This window comes from Acanthochromis polyacanthus, chromosome 11 (genome assembly GCF_021347895.1).
Source record: "Acanthochromis polyacanthus isolate Apoly-LR-REF ecotype Palm Island chromosome 11, KAUST_Apoly_ChrSc, whole genome shotgun sequence".
NCBI classification, from domain to species: domain Eukaryota; kingdom Metazoa; phylum Chordata; class Actinopteri; family Pomacentridae; genus Acanthochromis; species Acanthochromis polyacanthus.
The window spans coordinates 4,696,331-4,716,338 of NC_067123.1; the positions used below are offsets into that span (position 1 = coordinate 4,696,331).

General features: G+C 40.3%; 1 protein-coding gene across 2 annotated transcripts in view; it reads left to right on the forward strand.

Annotated features, from left to right (window-relative positions):
* The window catches only part of samd12 (sterile alpha motif domain containing 12), a 197,828-nt gene that overhangs the window by 28,393 nt on the left and 149,427 nt on the right, over positions 1-20,008 (forward strand). For both annotated transcript variants that reach the window (XM_051955482.1, XM_051955481.1), the window contains exon 2: positions 6,987-7,195. In XM_051955482.1, the coding sequence (XP_051811442.1) occupies positions 6,987-7,195 (209 nt within the window). The remainder of the gene's footprint in view (positions 1-6,986; positions 7,196-20,008) is intronic.

The following is a 20,008-nucleotide window of genomic DNA, read 5'->3' on the forward strand; positions in this document are numbered from 1 at the left end:
AATGCAGCCAGCTGTTTGTAACCTTTGGTTTTTTTCCCCAATGAGTCTCATTGATGGAAACAGAAAGCAGACATCATCTCGTCTCCCTTGTGATGCCTTCACAGCGCATGTCAGAGCCAGAATGTGATGCTGCTATTTATAGTAACTGTTGCTGTTTTAAAAAAGAAAAAAGAAAAAAGCATTTCTGTATGGGGCCTCTTCACGCCCACTGTGATGCCGCCGTCCTTCCTCTCTGAGCTCTTCATCCTCATCCCGTCATCCTCCATCCTTCAGCCGGCTCCATTGTTCAAAGGATGTTTAATTCATGTCTTCACTGAGCTGCAGGCTGAGGAGGCTGCAGGAGAATAAAGAGACAGCGAGAGGCAGCCGAGCTTCGTGCTGCGAATCTCAACTCGGCTTTGGTTAAAACATGAACTGGTCATGTTTATTCTGTCTGAGGTCCAACACCAGCAGCCCAGGCCTCATCAGGACTCAGCAGGACTGAAACCTGGTAGTTCAGGGTAGGAACCTGGTAGTTAATGATGGAAACCTGGTAGTTCATGGTAGAAAACTTGTAGTTATTATAGCGAGCTGATAGTTAATGATAGAAAATTGGTGGTTATTGAGAGAAATTTGGTAGTTATTAATAGAAACCTGGTAGTTAATGGTAGAGAACCGATAGTTATTGACAGAAACTTGGTAGTTAATGATAGAAACTTGGTAATCAATGATAGAAACCTGGTAGTTAATTGAAACCTGGTACTTAATGATGGAAACCTGCTAGTTAACGATAGAAACCTGGAAGTTGAGTTTGGAAACCTGGTAGTTAGTGGTGGAAGCCTGGTAGTTAACAATAGAAAAGTGGTTGTTAAATATATCAAACTGGTAGTTCATGATAGAAACCTGGTAGGCAATGGTGGAAACCTGGTAGTTAACGATACAAACCTGGTAGTTAATGGTAGAAAACTGTGGTCCAGAGGGAAACCTCGACTGTGGGATTCTGAACAATAAACTTTCAGAATATTTGTCCTGCAGCTGCTGACATTAACTCAATCAGTCACACATTCAGCTGTTAATCTTTCTCATCATAAACCTGTTGGTGTCACTTTTAAAAGACATTCCCTCCTTTTAAGAAAAAATCACTTAAATCACAACATTTATGAATGGGGGTAAGTGCATAATTTTCTAATGAGGTTAGTACTGTGTTGCTAAAAAGCCTCATATGTTGGTAAATTTTCACACAAAGTAGATTGTAACTCTGCACATTTAATCCCAACATCTAGACCCCTATGAACATCAACATCTAGACCCCTATGAACACCAACATCTAGACCTCTATGAACACCAACATCTAGACCCCTATGAACACCAACATCTAGACCCCTATGAACACCAACATGTAGACCCCTATGAACACCAACATGTAGACCTCTATGAACACCAACATCTAGACCCCTATGAACACCAACATCTAGACCCCTATGAACACCAACATCTAGACCCCTATGAACACCAACATGTAGACCCCTATGAACACCAACATGTAGACCTCTATGAACACCAACATCTAGACCTCTATGAACACCAACATCTAGACCCCTATGAACACCAACATCTAGACCCCTATGAACACCAACATCTAGACCTCTATGAACACCAACATGTAGACCCCTATGAACACCAACATCTAGACCCCTATGAACACCAACATCTAGACCCCTATGAACACCAACATCTAGACCCCTATGAACACCAACATCTAGACCCCTATGAACACCAACATCTAGACCCCTATGAACACCAACATGTAGACCCCTATGAACACCAACATGTAGACCCCTATGAACACAACATGTAGACCCCTATGAACACCAACATGTAGACCCCTATGAACACCAACATGTAGACCCCTATGAACACCAACATGTAGACCCCTATGAACACCAACATCTAGACCCCTATGAACACCAACATCTAGACCCCTATGAACACCAACATCTAGACCCCTATGAACACCAACATCTAGACCCCTATGAACACCAACATCTAGACCCCTATGAACACCAACATCTAGACCCCTATGAACACCAACATCTAGACCCCTATGAACACCAACATCTAGACCCCTATGAACACCAACATCTAGACCCCTATGAACACCAACATCTAGACCCCTATGAACACCAACATCTAGACCTCTATGAACATCAACATCTAGACCTCTATGAACACCAACATCTAGACCCCTATGAACACCAACATCTAGACCCCTATGAACACCAACATCTAGACCCCTATGAACACCAACATCTAGACCCCTATGAACACCAACATCTAGACCTCTATGAACATCAACATCTAGGCCTCTATGAACATCAACATCTAGACCCCTATGAACACCAACATCTAGACCTCTATGAACACCAACATCTAGACCCCTATGAACATCAACATCTAGGCCTCTATGAACACCAACATCTAGACCTCTATCTATAACATCAGGTTCTGTTTCCTATCAATGTATCCACAACCTAAATAGCAGGAAACTGAAACCACACATTAAATTCCTTGACCAATGAGACGGGGGAGACGGCCCGAATATTCGGATCCGTTCGTCTGCTCTCCCGGGTCCAAGCGGAGGTCCCGTCTTGGTGGAGGGGAGCGGAGATTTTTGCAAATTTGTTAGGGAAGAGGACCTGCGATACCACATGGTCATATTATTTGGAATATTCGGATACCAAAATTAATATCCGGATAGTGCCGTAGCGAACGAATAATCGGATATTCGGGATATTCGGGTCTAGCCCTAGAAATGTTGATCATGGACTGTATTTTAGTAGAAATATTGTTTTATTTAGGCTCTATCAAAACATCTTGTCGAACTTAGTTTTACAATTAAACTGAACAGAATCTGAGAAGGTACTGCAGCTCTTCTATCTGAACTGACCCAGACTGACCTTGTTTCTTTATTCTGGAATAAATTCCTGCGACTCTGGTTTGACTCGTGCAGCAGGAATGTGTTCAGACTTTAGCTCTCTGTGACTGACTGTGCAATAAATGATCCTGTCACCAGAATAATCAATGAACGTGTCCAGAGGTTAGGTGAGGCTGTGATCCAGCTTTTATCAGACGTTTCTCCTCTGAATCATCTCGTTCCAGATGTGCAGTACATCAGGCCTCCTGCTGTGGTTCCAGTACAGATGTTGTTGTGTTGAGCTGTCAGACGGCCTCTAATTGCCCCGAAATTCTCTCATTGGCAGTTTTCCTGGACGTGCTGCTCTGCCAGCGAACAGACTGACATTTGTGTTTGGCCGATGTGAAGCTGTCGTCTCTTTAATCCAGCATCTAATATTTATTTATCACATTCATTTATGTGCTTCACTGTCACAGAGCGTTTAGTTTGGACCATTTTCTCACTGTTCTTCTTTTCTATTTTCATTCAGTCTGTTTAAGTCAAGCAGCAGCTTCTGAAAATCGTTTCTTTGACCTTTAATCTGCTCAGAAGTGAAGCTGCAACCTTCAGGTGTGATAAAAAGGAGCCACCGGTGCTTCAGAACGACTGGTTTCACGATGACAAACGAATGTCTCACTGCCACCAAAAGAGAGTCTGACACTTCCGACGAAACACCAGAAATAATCTCGAGGGAGGAAATGACAACACGCTTTTATAACCTGGGCTGAAACGCAACCGCACCGATCTGAGTCCATTCAGTCGTTCAGCATCTTCAACTTGTCTGAGCTCCAGTGTCAATATGTGGCTCACGCAGCAGGTTACAGGATTTATAGTTAGAAAAGGTCGATCAAGACTCTGCAGGATTTTACCCCATCAGACACAACATTAGTCGATTTACTGATCAGGCTGCTCAGTCATTTCGCAGCAGATTCTTCTGTTCGGTCTTAAAAATGGTCTTTTGGGCTGTGAATGAGTCAAACTACTGATGTTAGAGCCTCAAAAGTTAGTGAAATGTTGACCAGAGACTGTATTTTAATAGAAGCATGGATCCATCCATTTATATACGCTCACAGGAAGTTTATGGAGACACGAGACCAGCCTGGATTGAAAATTTGAATTTATTTATTACCTATTAGTATTTAGTATCATTTTGGTCCATTTTGAGTAGTTGTCTACATTTTTTTAATGATTCTGGACAAGTTTCAAGTCACTTTTGACACATTTTGAATCATTTTGGAAAGATTTCAAGTCAAATGTTGTCTTGCCATATGTCTTATTCTACTGATGTTAGAGCCTCAAAAGTTGGAGAAATGTCGACCAAAGACTGGATTTTAGTAGAAATATGGATCCATCCATTAGGGCTGGACCCGAATATCCGGATATTCGTTCGCTACGGCACTATCCGGATATTAATTTGGTATCCGAATATTTGCCGCCCCACCCCCCATCGGATGTTACCGGGCGGAAAGAATATGCAGCGTTACTGTCTTCCCTCCCCACATCGGCACTTATCGGCTCTTCTCATCATGTCATCACATAAACATATACGCATATGTCTATAACATATACACATATGTCGATGTGATCACTCCCTCCTCCCCCCAGACGAAAATATTCGGAGCTCGTCTCTTCCCTGCGCCTTCGGCCCACTTCGGCTCATTCCGCCGTGTTCTTCGGCTCATTTCGGCTCCTCCATTCGTGTTTGTAAACACCACCCGAAAGGCCAGGTGGCTGCCGACTCTGACGTCGCGCTTCACTTCGTTGCATAAACACAAGACAAGATGCCGAAGACCTCTGCTGAAGACAAAACGAAGGCAACGAAGGTCGGTTTACACTGGGTTCAATCTGTCATCAGGAAACGTTGGCCAGAACTTTCTAAAAATGAAAAAAGATCCAAATTTTCACGGAACGAATATTCTGATATTTGTCTTTAATAGGGCCCGAATATTCGGAGGCCAGAAACCACTATTCGGGCCAGCCCTACCATCCATAGATATATATTAGAGGAACAGATCTGAGTCCATTCAGTCCTTCAGTGTCTTCGTTTTTTTAGCTTGTCTGAGCTCCAGTGTCAGTATGTGGCTCATGTAGCAGGTTCCAGGATTTATAGCGTTAGAAAAGGCGATCAGCCGTCTCCAGTCAGCAGGACTTTACTCCATCAGACACAACATTAGCCGGTTTACTAATCAGGCTGCTCAGTTATTTTGCAGCAGATTCTTCTTTTGAGTTTGAAAATGGTCTTTTGTGCTCTGAATGAGTCAAACTGCAAAACTTAAGCAGCTGAAAAATATCACAACTCTCCTGCTAACGCACTCGAACATGCTTTTTAATGTTCTGGATTTGGTTTCTTGCAATGTTTAGAACAATTTACAGTTATTTTACAGATCCCTGGCTTGAATTTGTAACAGGAAAGAATTTTGCTTCAAATCCACGTTTAAAATGGATTGTCTCAGTTTAAATGAGTTTATATCTCGGTGCAAAACTTCTTTATCCTTAAAAGCAAAGGGAAATAAGTTAACTGTGTACAAAATGCATCAGCATTTGATTTGGCTTATAGCGTTGTTTGATTTAAAAACAGCAAAAGTTCTCCTTTAAATACAGTTTTTAAGGTAGTAGTTTCATGCTGCTAGTATCGTTTCTGTTTGTATCACCAGACTGACTTTATAATTTGCAGAACTATGTACTCTGTGTTGCTGAACAAACTTCTTTAGGATTCCTGCTGCACAATGAATATTGTGAATATTTGGAATCAGTGGGAATCTACACTTTGGCCTAAAACGTTTTTCCCTTCATTGTGACCCCCAAGTGTAAATCATGCCATGTCCACATGTATCCTGATATTTTAAAACCGAATATCTGCCCCCCTCCGTTTAGGAAAAAAATCTGCAGCCACACGTCTCCGTTTTCTACAAAAATCTCCGTCTACACGTATCCGGAGCGGCGGCAGCGTCTGTCGCGTCGAACATGCCGAGGACGTGGAATGGTTGTCAGGTGCAAAATAGCGGAAGTCACAGCAGTCCTCCTTCTCCGATGCTCTTCGAGGTGAAGCAGTAAATGAGCTTGTAACATCAAACAAGCAAAAAGCGCCTGTAGTATTGTTGAAACCAGTACACTTTTGAGCGCGTCCATTCTGCTCCGATTGTCTACAAAGGTCGCATGTCTGACGTCTCAACAGTTTTGTCGCAGGCAGTGTCGTCTGCGCTCCTAAAACTCCGGTTATGTCTGTCCACACGTAAACGCATACCCGGGGTTTTTCCCAAATCTCCACTTTGGCTGGAGTTTTCAAAACCTCCGTTTTCAGAACCAAAAACCTCCAGTTACGTGTGGATGACAGGCCGATATATGCTTTTTCAGACTTATCCGGATACATGTGGACAGGGTCTCAGACTCTTCTGATGGAGTTTCAACTTACGGCGTTACGTCAGAGTCCTGTTCCTGCAGCCCGACATAAGTTGAGGACCCCCTGTACAACAGTAATGCTAATTATGATTATGACCCAAAATGACAAGAATGATGTACAAACAAATTGATTCTAATGTGGGTAATTTTTGACTCTCTTATGGAAGAGTCAGTCATTCATCTCAGGCAGAGGTGTCACTCATTTTTAAAGCCGTTCCATGGGCCGGATCGGACCCTCTGGAGGGCCGGTTTCGACCCGCGGACCGCATGTTTGACTCCCCTGAAGGGTTAAGACGGTGTGAAATTACAGAAACAGTTGTGTGTTGAACTGAGAGCCCCAGTGGTTCTCCTGCCATGTGTTGCTGTCTGCTGCCATCTGCTGGACTTTGTGCAGACTAGCATCTACGTTGGTTCAGTGATTCAGCAGGTGTTGCTCATTTACACAAGAAATCATAAAACATCTTTGAACTGGAGCTTCTTTGACAAATCTCTGTGGAATATGTGTCTAAATATTACTGTAAACATATCAAAATGCATCAGCTGCTCCACATGTCTTCACCTGACTGACTGTGATTCAGTACAACTCTTCTGGAGCCCTGATCTGCTCTCACTAATCTGGTCCTACCGGCGGTCCGTCTTATCTTTCGCCCTCCAGCTGTTCACTGCAACCTGAGCCAGAATGGCATCGACCACCAGATGTGCCCCGAAGACGTGACGTCGCAGCTGGAGGAGGACGAGGAGTCGGTGGAGGCCGGGGCGGTGCTGCTGGATGACGACAGTCCGGGATACCAGGACGTCAGCCCCCCGATGTACCAGCGCCGCTCGCCTCCGCACCGCTCCGTCTCCGAGTCCGAGCTGACCCGGGTAAGAGCCGGTCCCAAAACACCGCAACAGAGCTGCTCTGAAGTTTGTTTGTTTGATCCAGAGGGCAAAGGCATGAACTTAATGCCAGCTTAACCCTCGTGTCGTCCTGTGGATCAAAATTGAGCCGCTTTAAAGATTGAAAATATGGAAAAACATATAGGCCTATATATTTTCACAGTGAAACTTTTGAAGTCCACATTTTCAACATTTTAGGGAAATCTCTGAACATTTTTGGTGGTAAAAAAAGAAATGTTAAAAATGTTTAAGAACATTCACATAAAAATCAACCAAAATCCAGCTGAATTTCGCTGGATTTTGGTTGATTTTTATGTGAATGTTCTTAAAGATAAAGTTAGAAGTTTTACTGATATGTATGGAATCACTTTAGATATTTCTAGGATTTTTTTTTTTTTGGAAGATTTTTACTCATTTTTAGAAAACATTTACAAGAATTTTGTTGACAAATTTGGGGATTTTTTTAAAAATATTTTTTTAAAGGGAAACTTAAGGAATTATTGGAATTTTCTTCCTGAATTTTTTTTGCAAATTTTCAGAAATTTGGAGATAATTTTTTTGCTAAATTTTTGGATTGTTTTTTCAGACAAAGAAACAATATTTTTGGTGCCCGTAAATAAGACAACAGGAGGGTTAAACACCTTCCACCAAACAACTGTCGGTGAAAAATCAGCTAAACTGGAAAAAATCACACTTTCAAACCATATTCTTGGTCTTTTCCAGCTAGTATTTAGATTAGAGTATTGGTTTATTCTTTGAAAGATGATGTAATCTTGTAGAAAATCATTTATTTTGTAGGTCTTTAGTGTCACCACATGGGGGCGCCACAGTCTGCATCCATCAACCTGCACTCATTTAGAATGTAGAAGAAACCAGTTCCGTCTGCTGGTTAATGCTGCGTTTAATGGCGTTCTGTGAGTTTGATAACTGAGCTTGTGATTTAAAATCGTCGCCACATTTCTTGTTTCTCAAACAGTTGCCTTGGGTTTGATTTATTCCACATCAGATTCGATGTTGTTCTGAATAAGCAGCAGCCTGAAGGCATCGTTCAGCAGGAAGCCGCAGTAATGAAGTAAAACACACTGCAGATGAGATGCACTTTTACTCTGCTGCCAGGCTTCACTCTGTTAGAGTGAAAATATGAATAAACAGACGATTCAAAACTGATTCGCCACTTTATTTTTGACAGTTTGATTCAATTACTTGATGTTTTTTGTTCACTTGGGGGATGTAAACAGAAATTGACGATGCATTTTAATATCCTTACTTTTTTATTTACTGTATCGTACCAGAAAAAGATGAAGTACATCCCAGTATATACTATGTCAAATACCAGGATGTTCTACTACATGTGGCCGGGTTTGCAGCTAAAATGCTTTTCTGGCAGTTCTGACCCACAATCCTCTGCAAAGTTAAACCACAGCATCGTGTAAACAAACGATAGCCACCAACAGATGGCATTTAATTTCCCGCTGCAGACGGTTAAAGTTAAATATTATAATGAAATAGTCTCTTTCAGCTTTATGATGCTACGTTAAATAAATAAAGCAGGGATGGGAGATACAGGGCTCGTTCCAGAATCGGAGGACATTTAGGCTTCAACATTTTAGAAGAATAAACTGACTCTTTTGCAGTTTTCTGCTCCATATTAATCAATATGATTGGTTCAGCTTACACATCAATGGTAGCATTTTTATTCCATGTTTTGTGTTGTTTGCTAACCCTACTCCAATCACAGTGACAGGGTTGCTAATCCATGCTAATGTTGGCTTTTTCTCAGGAGTAGAAGCTAGATATTTAGCTAGCTGTTACTGATGGAAAATATGAAAAATAGAAGAGGACGTAGCTTTTCTCTACCAATTCTGTAGGAAAACTGTGATGATAATTCCAGTGTTTCATGTGATTGTTTTCTTCTTCTTCTACCAGCTAAAAAGGTTGTGCTAACAGGGTTGTTGTGGGACACGTTCCATGTATAATAATTATTATTTAAAATATTATATTGAGTAAAAAATTTCCAAGAGACATCAATGAAAAAAAATTATTGCAAAAAAAGGAGATTTAAATTTCATTTTAACTGTTTTATTTTAGATTCAGTTTGGTCATCAGGGGGGTGGGACAAGAGAAAAATGGCATTTTAAGGGAACTCCAGACTTATTTGGTATTTTTAAAATATTTTCAAACAAAGTATTCCTGATCAATTTTTTGATTTGTATCTTTTTTTTTGTTTGTTTTGTTTTTTTGCTCTGGTCTATGTCAGGGTAAGAATAAAGTAGTTGTGGTTATTAGAAGACATGGAGCAACATTAAGATTATTTTAAAGCTGCATTTCTTCTAGAAAAATAGTTCTTCACTCTTTCCTTCACCAAACCTTTATTTAGATGTTTTATTGAACCAGGGAGTCTGTTGATATTAAAGCTGTTTTTCAGTTGAGATCTGACCGACACTGTTGTAAAGTCACAAAAGATTATAAAATCAAGCACAATGGCAAAAATAAACCACATTAAAAAGAACAAATGGATTAAAGATGCCCTAAACTAAATCCAGCTGCACTCCTCAGTTACACGTCTGCTGATCGGAGATTTAAAGTCTCTCAATGAAACTAAATCATGAAGTTTCTGAAGGACCAGAGAGCAGGAAAATAAATAAAAAATAGAAAAACCAAGGTAAGATTAAATCCTGGACTCCCTGCAGAGCAACGAAACCTGAAAAATTACAGAAATAAAAAAAGTTTATATAGTTCTGCTTTTTAAATAAAACTAAAGCAGCACTGCTGTTTCTTTAGACTTACAGAAGGTCAAGAAACCAGATTATAAAGTCCACAGTGACGTGTTCTGAACAATAAGTTGGATATAAAATGCAAAGAGCTGTAGGCAGCAGAATGCATTTAAATACTGATTAATATCTGTCTCTTCAGTTGCTTTAATGCTGCCCGTTGCATTATAATGATGCATTATGTTTACCAGCCCAGCGCTCCCTTTGTTTGCTGCTTGATTAATGTAAGACTGAAGAAAACCTGTAAAGTTGTGAGCTGTAGAAAGTTCAAAACCTAATAAATGAGGTCACATTTTTGAATTTCTGCAGTCTTTAGTAAGATCTCAAGACTTTTATTTGCCGTTTGTGCACAGACAGTCTGGGCACACTGAAATTCTTGTGCAGGGTTTTCTTGGAATCGAGTAAAAAAGAACACACCAATCGAAACGGGACGCACCCAATCGAAACGGGACGCACCCAATCGAAACGGGACGCACCCAATCGAAACGGGACGCACCCAATCGAAACGGGAAGTACCCAATCGAAACGGGACGCACCCAATCGAAACGGGACGCACCCAATCGAAACGGGACGCACCCAATCGAAACGGGACGCACCCAATCGAAACGGGACGCACCCAATCGAAACGGGACGCACCCAATCGAAACGGGACGCACCCAATCGAAACGGGACGCACCCAATCGAAACGGGACGCACCCAATCGAAACGGGACGCACCCAATCGAAACAGGAAGTACAAACATTTCCAAAACAAGACACTTTGCAAGTAATAAAATACAAAAATATGATCAATAAACCTGAATACTACAGTGCTATTCCAGTGTATGCGAGTCATCCAGGCTGTTCTGTACCTCTGGACTAGTTTCAGCTGATAAGACTCCAGTAAGCAGCATTATTTTTATTGTGAACAAAACCAACACAAACACGCAGAATCTAAGTGCAACATAAACTGAAATAATGAAAGTCTTTAAACCAGATTCACACCCTCTAATTAGCGCTCCTGTTTTGGACTAAAGTGTAATTAGCACTTTTTCCTGAGTGCCAATTAACAAATGTTTGCACACTAAAGCAACACGGTGAAAATGGAAACTGCACCTGCTGAACATCAGCATTTTAGTCTCATTAGCGTGTTAGCAAACCGACGTTTAGCCTCCCCAGAGCGGCTGTGACTCTTTGCCGAGGTTCCAAATGGATCTCTTTGCACCGCGCTGCTCCCGCTCGCGTTTAAAGCACTAAACTGCTGCCATTTGTGGTCAAATCACAGAAGCCTATGTGCAGAAACGCTCCTGTGTTCTCCACACACCAAATGAATGAGTCTCCCACGTGATAAAGTAATCCTCGTGTTCACGTCTACCTCTTAAGCACAAACAGCGACTTTAACACGGAACAAACAAGCAGAGACAAGCTGTTGTTTCAGGCTGCGATTCAAGTCTTCCTCGGTGTTCCTGATAATAGATCAAAGCAGAATAATTCCTCACTTGTGCTCCAGAAATAGACGTTGGTGGGACGGTGGGAGGAGATGCTGTGATCCAACACTCTCTCACATTCTTCTTTTCTTGGCGTGATTCGGTGGTAATCAGCTGTCAGTCAGAGCGGCTGGAAGTACCTGCAGTCAGTAACAGTCCTCAGAGTAAACCCTGGATGAGCCTTTGAAACAGCAGACAGGCCTCGGTTCAATTAGTGCAAACACACACATATACAGTCCACACACTCACACCGCTGGAGACAGAGGAGAAACTCTGGGCTGTCTGGACTCTTCTGTAGCTGGAAGGTAAAAATGTGGACATTCTGCTGTCGAAAACACACAATCTGTGGGGGATGTTTTTATTCTAAACCTCGTCTTTTGTTTATGGCCACTGGTGTCGTAAAGGAAAAACACGATTGTATCAGGATGCTAATTCAGTTTTTTCAGGATAACATAGCATAATGATTGCTTCATTGTTGACACCGATGTTGCTGTTTCAGTCCACAGACATTTAATGTGGGCGGCAAAAACAGTTTGATTACATATACTGTACTGAATGCTGGTTGGAGGTCATTAAGCGTCATGAAAGTCTTTGTCATGGTGCCCACGGCTAGCTAAACCCCCACAATGCTAAGCAAGAAATTTCATTAAAATGGACTGAAACAAACTCTAAAGGCGGAGCTAATTTTTTCAAATGTGCTATAAAATGTTAACTATATGGTGAAATTGTGCAAACATTCATCAAAGTAGGCAGGTGATTTTGTTGCAAGTGTCCTAAAGTCTTGCAATTCTGGCCTGCTCTACTGCAAACACATATCGTTTGAGTTCTGTCCAGAGGTCATTAAGCGTCTCAGGAGTCTTTGTCATGGTGCCCCTTGCTAGTTAAACCCTTACAATGCACCTTTAGTGTTTCTTCAAACTATGTGCAGTTTTTGGTGGCTTATTCCTTTAAGACTATAAGCACCTAAACGGAAAGTAGTATTGTGAGTAAAGTTGTGCATATGATCACCCAAGTAGATAGTTGGTGGTGTTGCAATTGTCCTAAAGTCTTGCTGCTACAGCCAGATGTAAAGCAGATGCATAATATTGCATTCGTTCTCTCTGGAGGTCATTCAGTGTCACAGAAGTCTTTGTCATGGTGCCCGTTGCTAGCTAAACCTTTGCAACGCTAAGTGAAAGATGTGCTTTCAGTGTTTCCTCAAACTATGCACAGTTTTGTGCGGAATAACCCTTTAAAACTATGAGAACTTAAACAGAAAGCAGTATTATAAGCAAAGTTGTGCACATGACTTCCCAAGTAGGTATCTGTTGCTGCAAATGTCCCAATGTCTTGCAATTGTAATCTCCTGTACTGCAGACACAGTATTGTATGAGTTCTGTTCAGAAGTCATGAAGCATCACAGAAGTCTTTGTCATGGTGCTCGTTGCTCGCTAAACCCCCACAATGCTAAGTGAAAGCTACAGTTTCAGTGTTTCTTCAAACTATGTGCAGTTTTTGGTGGAATTGTTCTTTAAAATTCTAAGCACTTGAATAAAAAGTAGTATTTTGAGTAAAAGTATACACACAATCACCTAAGTAGGTGATTGATGTTGAAAGTGTTCTTAAGTCTGGAAATTGTAATGTCCTGTACTGCAAACACATAATACTGCATGAGTTCTGTCCAGAAGTCATTCAGTATCAACATAAGTCTTTGTCATGGTGCTTGTTGCTAGCTGTTGTGTTGTGCTAGTGGAATTGTTTTGGTGGAATACTTGCATGCAGGGAGGCGAGAATTGTCCTTTAAATGGGTAATCCACAGGGTTTCCACGGGGTTTTAAAAAGTATTGAAAAGTGATAAATCAAAAATGCAAAATTTAATGGCCTTAAAAGGTTTTAAATTTGGGCAAAAGGTATTATTTTTTAAAAACGAGGTATTTTTTTTCTTTTAGACAATGAGCTGTTTCATTTTGATCAAAAAATAAATATAAATAAAATAAAACATATCTTGCTTGCAAAATTTTATACCGGAACGTTCGTCAGTTGCTCACGTTGACGTCATAGCAATGCATTCATTGGTCGTTAGAGAGCTGAAGTCCTCCGCGTGCGCACTGAGTACATAGCTGACTTAGCTGCTGCAATGCTAACTTGACATCTCCCTGGATGATGCCACTTCGACTTCCGAGAGCGACCGCGACCGCGGCCTGCGGGATTGCGGAATAGCGCTCATCTGTCCGCAGATTGCTCTCCCACAACCTATACGTGGATCCAAACTTTAAGCCGTATCACTGCTGAAGTCTAATCACTTGGTCCTTGTCATTTCTGACCGACCCTGAAAACTTCATTCAAATCCCCGAGTCTGTTTTGAATGATGTGGGTAACAAGGAAATGATTCACACACGCTGATCGTCACATAACTCCGCCGTGGCTCTCAGCGGCGAGACCCAGACGCCCCGTCTGCCCCAGTTGTCCGACCACGGAGCGCGTTGCCTGTGGTAGCGTCCCGCTCAGGCGGCGGTCGACCCTCCGGATGACATGGACATTTCTCTCCACTCTTTGGTGGAGTAATGAATCTAATTTACCTCATTCTTTCAGTGCTCTAATGGATCTAGATGCAACAGTTTCCATCATGGTGATTTGTCTGGTCTGTTGTCCGCTCATTTCGGCCGTTCTAATATGTTTCGTGAGTGTGTATCAATCGATGATTTTTTTCTTTTTTTGTATTCCACCACAATATTGCACGGTTGTAAAACAGTTTAGCTCCGCTTTGGTGAAGAACATCAGTGAATTAATTGTTTATCACGGTCTTCAGCAGTAATTTTTATTGGTAAATGAGAGACATTAGTATCGCACATGTCTGCATCTTCAAACCATAAACGGGAAGTGAATTCGGTGACGTACGTGCATTACGTTTGCGCTGGGAACTGCTATGATTGGTGGAACTCACGGGAGGCCGGCCAAAATTGTGGGAAAAGTTGCGGTGATTGGACAAAATTGCAATGGCTGAACTAATCACAAAATCAAATTCTCTGAGGAGAAGATACAAAGAGAAGGAGGAGGAAATGGTGCAAATGGACAAAACTAACGAGGACAAGGCTGTGCAGCTGACGCACTTGCCGTAAGACTTTGATTTTGTCTCTCTCTCTCTCTCTCTCTCTCTATTTTATGAAAGGTTAAGGCACTTGGCACAAGATTTTTTTATTTTGTCATCCTGCTCTCTTTTTGATTAAGTGTTTTGTGAAAATTTGCGTGCAGATTTGTTGGTCATTTAAACCTAGTTGGTTGTTCAATCCTTGTCTCAGTTTGTTTTTACTGGTTTGTGTGGTTGTTAAACATGTTCTTAATGGGCTAGTGGAGTCTTCCATGGGGACAGGAAATAAATGTGCAATATTTTGTCTAAATCTCTTCTTTTATAGTATTAGTAGCTGTTGCCTAATGGTTGGGAGTCAATCTTGAAAAGGTTGTACGTAAATTTAAATTCAATACCATTCCATTGCTTAAGCGCCTCTGAAGCAAGGCACCCCACCTGACATTGCACCAGTTACTGTAACTAATACCCTGTAGCTAAATAACTAGGTCTCTGGATAGTGGTAAGTATGATGTAAGTGTTGTATGTCAAAATCTGCGGGCATATCAAAAAAGGTTTCTGATTAATACTTGCAACTCGGTGTCTTGATGGTTGTAAAAAAAATCTGAAGGTAGTAAAAAAAAAAAGGTATTAAATGGTAGTAAATTTAACTTCAAGATTGGTGTATAAACCCTGATCCAGCAGAAACCTCGAAAAGGGAACTAACCTTTCCAGCCCACACTGGCAAAAAAATGAGCTATATACAGTTTTTGGTTGAATAATCTTTTAAATCTGTCATTTCTTGGACAGCAAACAGTATTTTATGTGTTGTAAAGTTGTGTACTTTTGCAATCACGCAAATAGAAAAATGATTTTGTTGCAGACATCTTAAACTCCTGCAGCTGCTGCACACAATATAACATTAGATCTGTCTGGAGCTCATTTAATATCAGAATAGTCTTTGTCATGGTGCCTGTAATATTCTCTCTGTAGAATGAGGTGGTCAAACATTAACACTGGATTGATTTTAATGACTTTATTGGTACTTGAAGGGTGTTTCTGAGGAAAATTGAATCAAATTGGAATTCAATTTCAGCACAAAGTCGATACTAAACAACTCCTATTGAACTGAAGGTAAAGAAACTGCTCCACAATCCGCATTTGGGGGCAAAAACTTGACATTTTTCCTTTCTAAAGTAGCAACAAGTCTGAACTGCTTCAGTTGATCTGTATTCACTGAAATAATCTGTCTCACTGAGCTGTTGTGCCTCTTCATTTAATTTAATATCCACAATCTTTGAGTGAAATCCAATATATTCATTCATTCATTCATAATAGTGCATAAGGACTTTAATTATGTAGCATGTAATCTGTTCAATCACGCTACGCAGCCACGGGCCTGATAGTATTTATTAATACTTACAGGATCTTAGCTAAATTAAGCAGCGGCGGTGGACATATTAACTTCAATTACAGTCACAGTGACATAACAGCTCCGGCTTCTACAGCTTCAGTAACGTGATGTGATTCCTGGTGAAACAGGAATTTTAAATCGAAATTCTTCAGATTTGACCAAATCACACATACAGAGTTCAGCTAAAAGGTCTGATCAGAGTTCTGCCAGCTGCCTTTTGTTTTTGTAACATTGATCCTATTACGTTTAGTTGGGTAAATGCTTGGTTAAATTGTGGTGCAGCTTCTAGTGCTGCATAATTTGTAGGAATGTGGCTCCAAAGACTTCATTTAGTACCATGACATTTAGATTAAATCATGTTTTCATCGTAGCTTAGAAATAAATCTGGAAAATAGGAGGTAAAAGATAAAAAAAAAAAAAAAATAGCACTTGAGTTTATTATGTTACATGTTTTTCCTAAAAATATAAATTTAAGTGCAATATGGTTGAAAATTGGTGATATTTAGGTGCTCATCTTTTCAAAAAAGAAGCGTAAAATGAAAAGTTTGAACCTCTAGAGCCCAACAAATGCACTTTGCATCCAAATTCACATCCGTTCTTCTCAGCTGAATTGCTATTTAAGTATTTTTTGCAGTATCATGGACTGCACATCAAACTGAGCAGCACTACTTGACATTTCCAACAATCCCAGTTGCTTGTTTGTGCAATTTAATGTGAAATAATTTTGAAATTACGTCACATTTAATCGTAAATTACAACCTGTATCCAGTCTCCACACGTATTCTTCTTATTTGAATAACTCCTGAACCTGTCAGTGTGTAGATATGTTAATTTATAGGCAATACAACGCTGCATAATGCTTGGATTCTGCTGCAGTAATTAAAATGTTCTTGGCAACACAAAGAAAGGGTCGTGAAGGTAGAAAGCATGCAATTATTTACGATTTTCTGTACTTTTATTGTCATTTTGCATCCTAGAAATGTACATTTACCTATTTAATTTACTGAATTTCCCTTCAGGGATGAATAAAGTGATTCTGTTTTAATCTTCAGGTAATATGGACATTCAATGCACAATCAATAATGTTCCTTAAATGTCTTCATCTCCATCTACCACCTATATATTAATATTGTATCAGTAGACAGAACAGAACTGAATCTTTCTAATAACTCTCGCTGCGTATTTGTAGGTACTGATGTACTAATGTTATGAAGACAAATCAAACCTCTGGAAAATCAGATCTTTTTGATGCACCTTGAGGCACTAAAAACATGTTTTTCCAACTTTCTAAGTCATGAAACATCCCAGCATCATTTTTCTGATTATTCCAGACACTCACACCCTAAAGATGTAAACATATCTGATTCCAGCTTTCACTACTTTTCAAAGAAACCTCAAAGTTCTAACCGAGTTTTGTAGAAAAATCCTCAACTTTCCTCAGTTTTCTGGTCAGAAACTCAAAATTTATCCAGGACTGATAAGTGATTATTTTGTTCCAAGAAAATCAAAGAGTCATGCAGTGTTTAGCAAGATTTCAAGCTGTCAGTATTGTTTATTTGTCGCTTGTGTGCAAACAAACAGTCGAGGCACACACAATTCTTGTGCAGGGCTGTCTTTGAGTCGAAGAAAAAAAACCACACCAATCAATAGAGGAAGTACCCAATCAAAACATGAAGTACCCAATCAATAGAGGAAGTACCCAGTCAAAACATGAAGTACCCAGTCAAAACATGAAGTACCCAGTCAAAACAGGAAGTACCCAGTCAATAGAGGAAGTACCCAGTCAAAACAGGAAGTACCCAATCAATAGAGGAAGTACCCAATCAAAACAGGAAGTACCCAATCAATAGAGGAAGTACCCAGTCAAAACATGAAGTACCCAGTCAAAACATGAAGTACCCAGTCAAAACATGAAGTACCCAATCAAAACAGCGCAAAATTTCCCAAACAAGACGGTCTACAAGATTAATAAACAATAAACTACAAAGATATGCTAAATAAATGTGAATGCTATTCTTGTGAGCCGTCCAGGATGTTCTGCACCTCTGAACTCTAGAAAAACCCAAAGTTTCCACAATTTTCTAGTCAGAAACTCAACATTTCTCCAGGACTGACACCTGAGACACTGATTGTTTTGTTCCAAGAAAATCAAACACATAAAATCTCGTTCGTCTGCTTTTCTTGCAGAGTGAAAGCAGCTATTTTAATGATCCCTCAATTACGTGAAGCCATAATAAATCCAGGCGTCTGTGGGTTACTTCAGTTCATCACATCAGCGGTGTTTCATTTTTAAATATTGGATTAGAGCCGAATCGTGCAGCCGCCTGGATTTGTAATTGATTCCAGGCTCAGGATTAAACATGAAGCGTAAAAAAAGACGTTTAGACTCAGTGGACGGTTCTAACATCCACAGCAGATCACCTCATCTCACTCTGATCGATACGAAGCTGAGGGGAATGTCTGAGCTTCACGGAACCGTGGAGCTGCAGTGTTGTCTCAGGAACGTTGGCGTCGCCTGTGAATCCGGTTTCAAACGGCTTCTGAAGCTTATTAATTCACCTGTTATTCTGTCAGCTCTCCATCCCCACTCATGAAGAAAGCGATTAATTAATGGAGGGAGCTTCATCTGCTGCCAGGAGAAACGGAGCGAGCAGCAAAGAAAGGGAAGCCGTTAATTAGCTGCTGGAGGAGATAAAGAGTTGGACTTCCACTCAGCAGTCAGCAGGACTTTAATATGAGCCGGCCACTAGAGGGCAGCGTGTCACAGTGCAAAAACAAACAGAAGACATGAAGAAATAATGAAATAAACTTCTCTGCAGCTCTCTAAATGTCCCCACTGACGAGTCACATCTGAAATTAAACCCTGAAAACTAATTACAGGAAGCTATTCCCACCAATTTAATAAATGCAAGATTATAATAAAACTTAATTTGACGATTTTGACGAACTAAGCTGCAAACGTTATTCTGACGGGCCGGGCTGACATAATAGTTTGGACGATTTGTGTGAAATTAACATTGTGTAACTAAACCTCGTAAAACTCAAATATAGAATAAAAATGACCCAAAAATATTATACATATATGTAATCTGTACAACCCTCTATTTAATTTTTTGCTCATTTTTTCTATATTTGGGTTTTACAGATTATATATTAATGAAACTAAAAACTAAATAAATAAAATAAAAAATGGCAACCTGAGCAAAAACATTGTTTATATGTCACCTATAAAACCCAAATATAGAGAGCAAAATATTATATATAAAATTATATAGTATAATTTTGTCTTTCTATTCGAAAAATTATATTAAATATTTTTTAAGCTCACATTTTGGGGTTAAGTTGTAGAAACTAAACACCACTTCAAACTGGGAAATAAAATTAATAATGTAATTCCTCTAAGTTAAAGTAGTTTTTTGGTTGAGCGAAAAATTATTAGAACTTTTTACGTTTATTACATAACACCTCTGACTTCAGCAGTCTAAACTGAATTCAATCAATTTGCTGGAGATTGACTTGCTATGTTCTATAAATAATATATTTCTTAAATAAATATTGCAGCCAGTTTATTGCTACACCAAACTGAACAGTCCGGCAGTAAATTTCCTTTATTAGGTGCAGTTGTTGGTTGTTGGTTGGCTGTTTCTGATATCAAAAGATGACAGGAACACTCGCCTTTATATTAATATCTAATCCAACTGCGGACAAGCCGGCCCTCTTTGTATTTGTGGCCTACATGCAGGAGCTGAGCTGAGCTGTTATTTCTGCTGTACTTTCACCGTTTCTTCTCATCCTGATTGGACAGAGAAGCTGGAATCGTATGCTTGTGATCGTGGCGGCGTTTCATCCGACAAACTACGCTGCTGCTAATGAAGCTACTCGACGTCGCTGTCGGAGAGCTGCTGAATATTTGTGCTGCCCTCGTACGCGTTTGCTCAATAAATGAACTCTGCCTCTCTTCCCTTTTGTTTCGTCTGCTGGGAAATATCCGGCACTGAGGTGGAATTCATTTCTGGGAAGTAAACAAAACTGTGAGAAACTGTGAAATCCGTTTCATGCTGTGGCCTCCGAATGTCGGCACGACGGTCGTCCTCGTACGAACAAA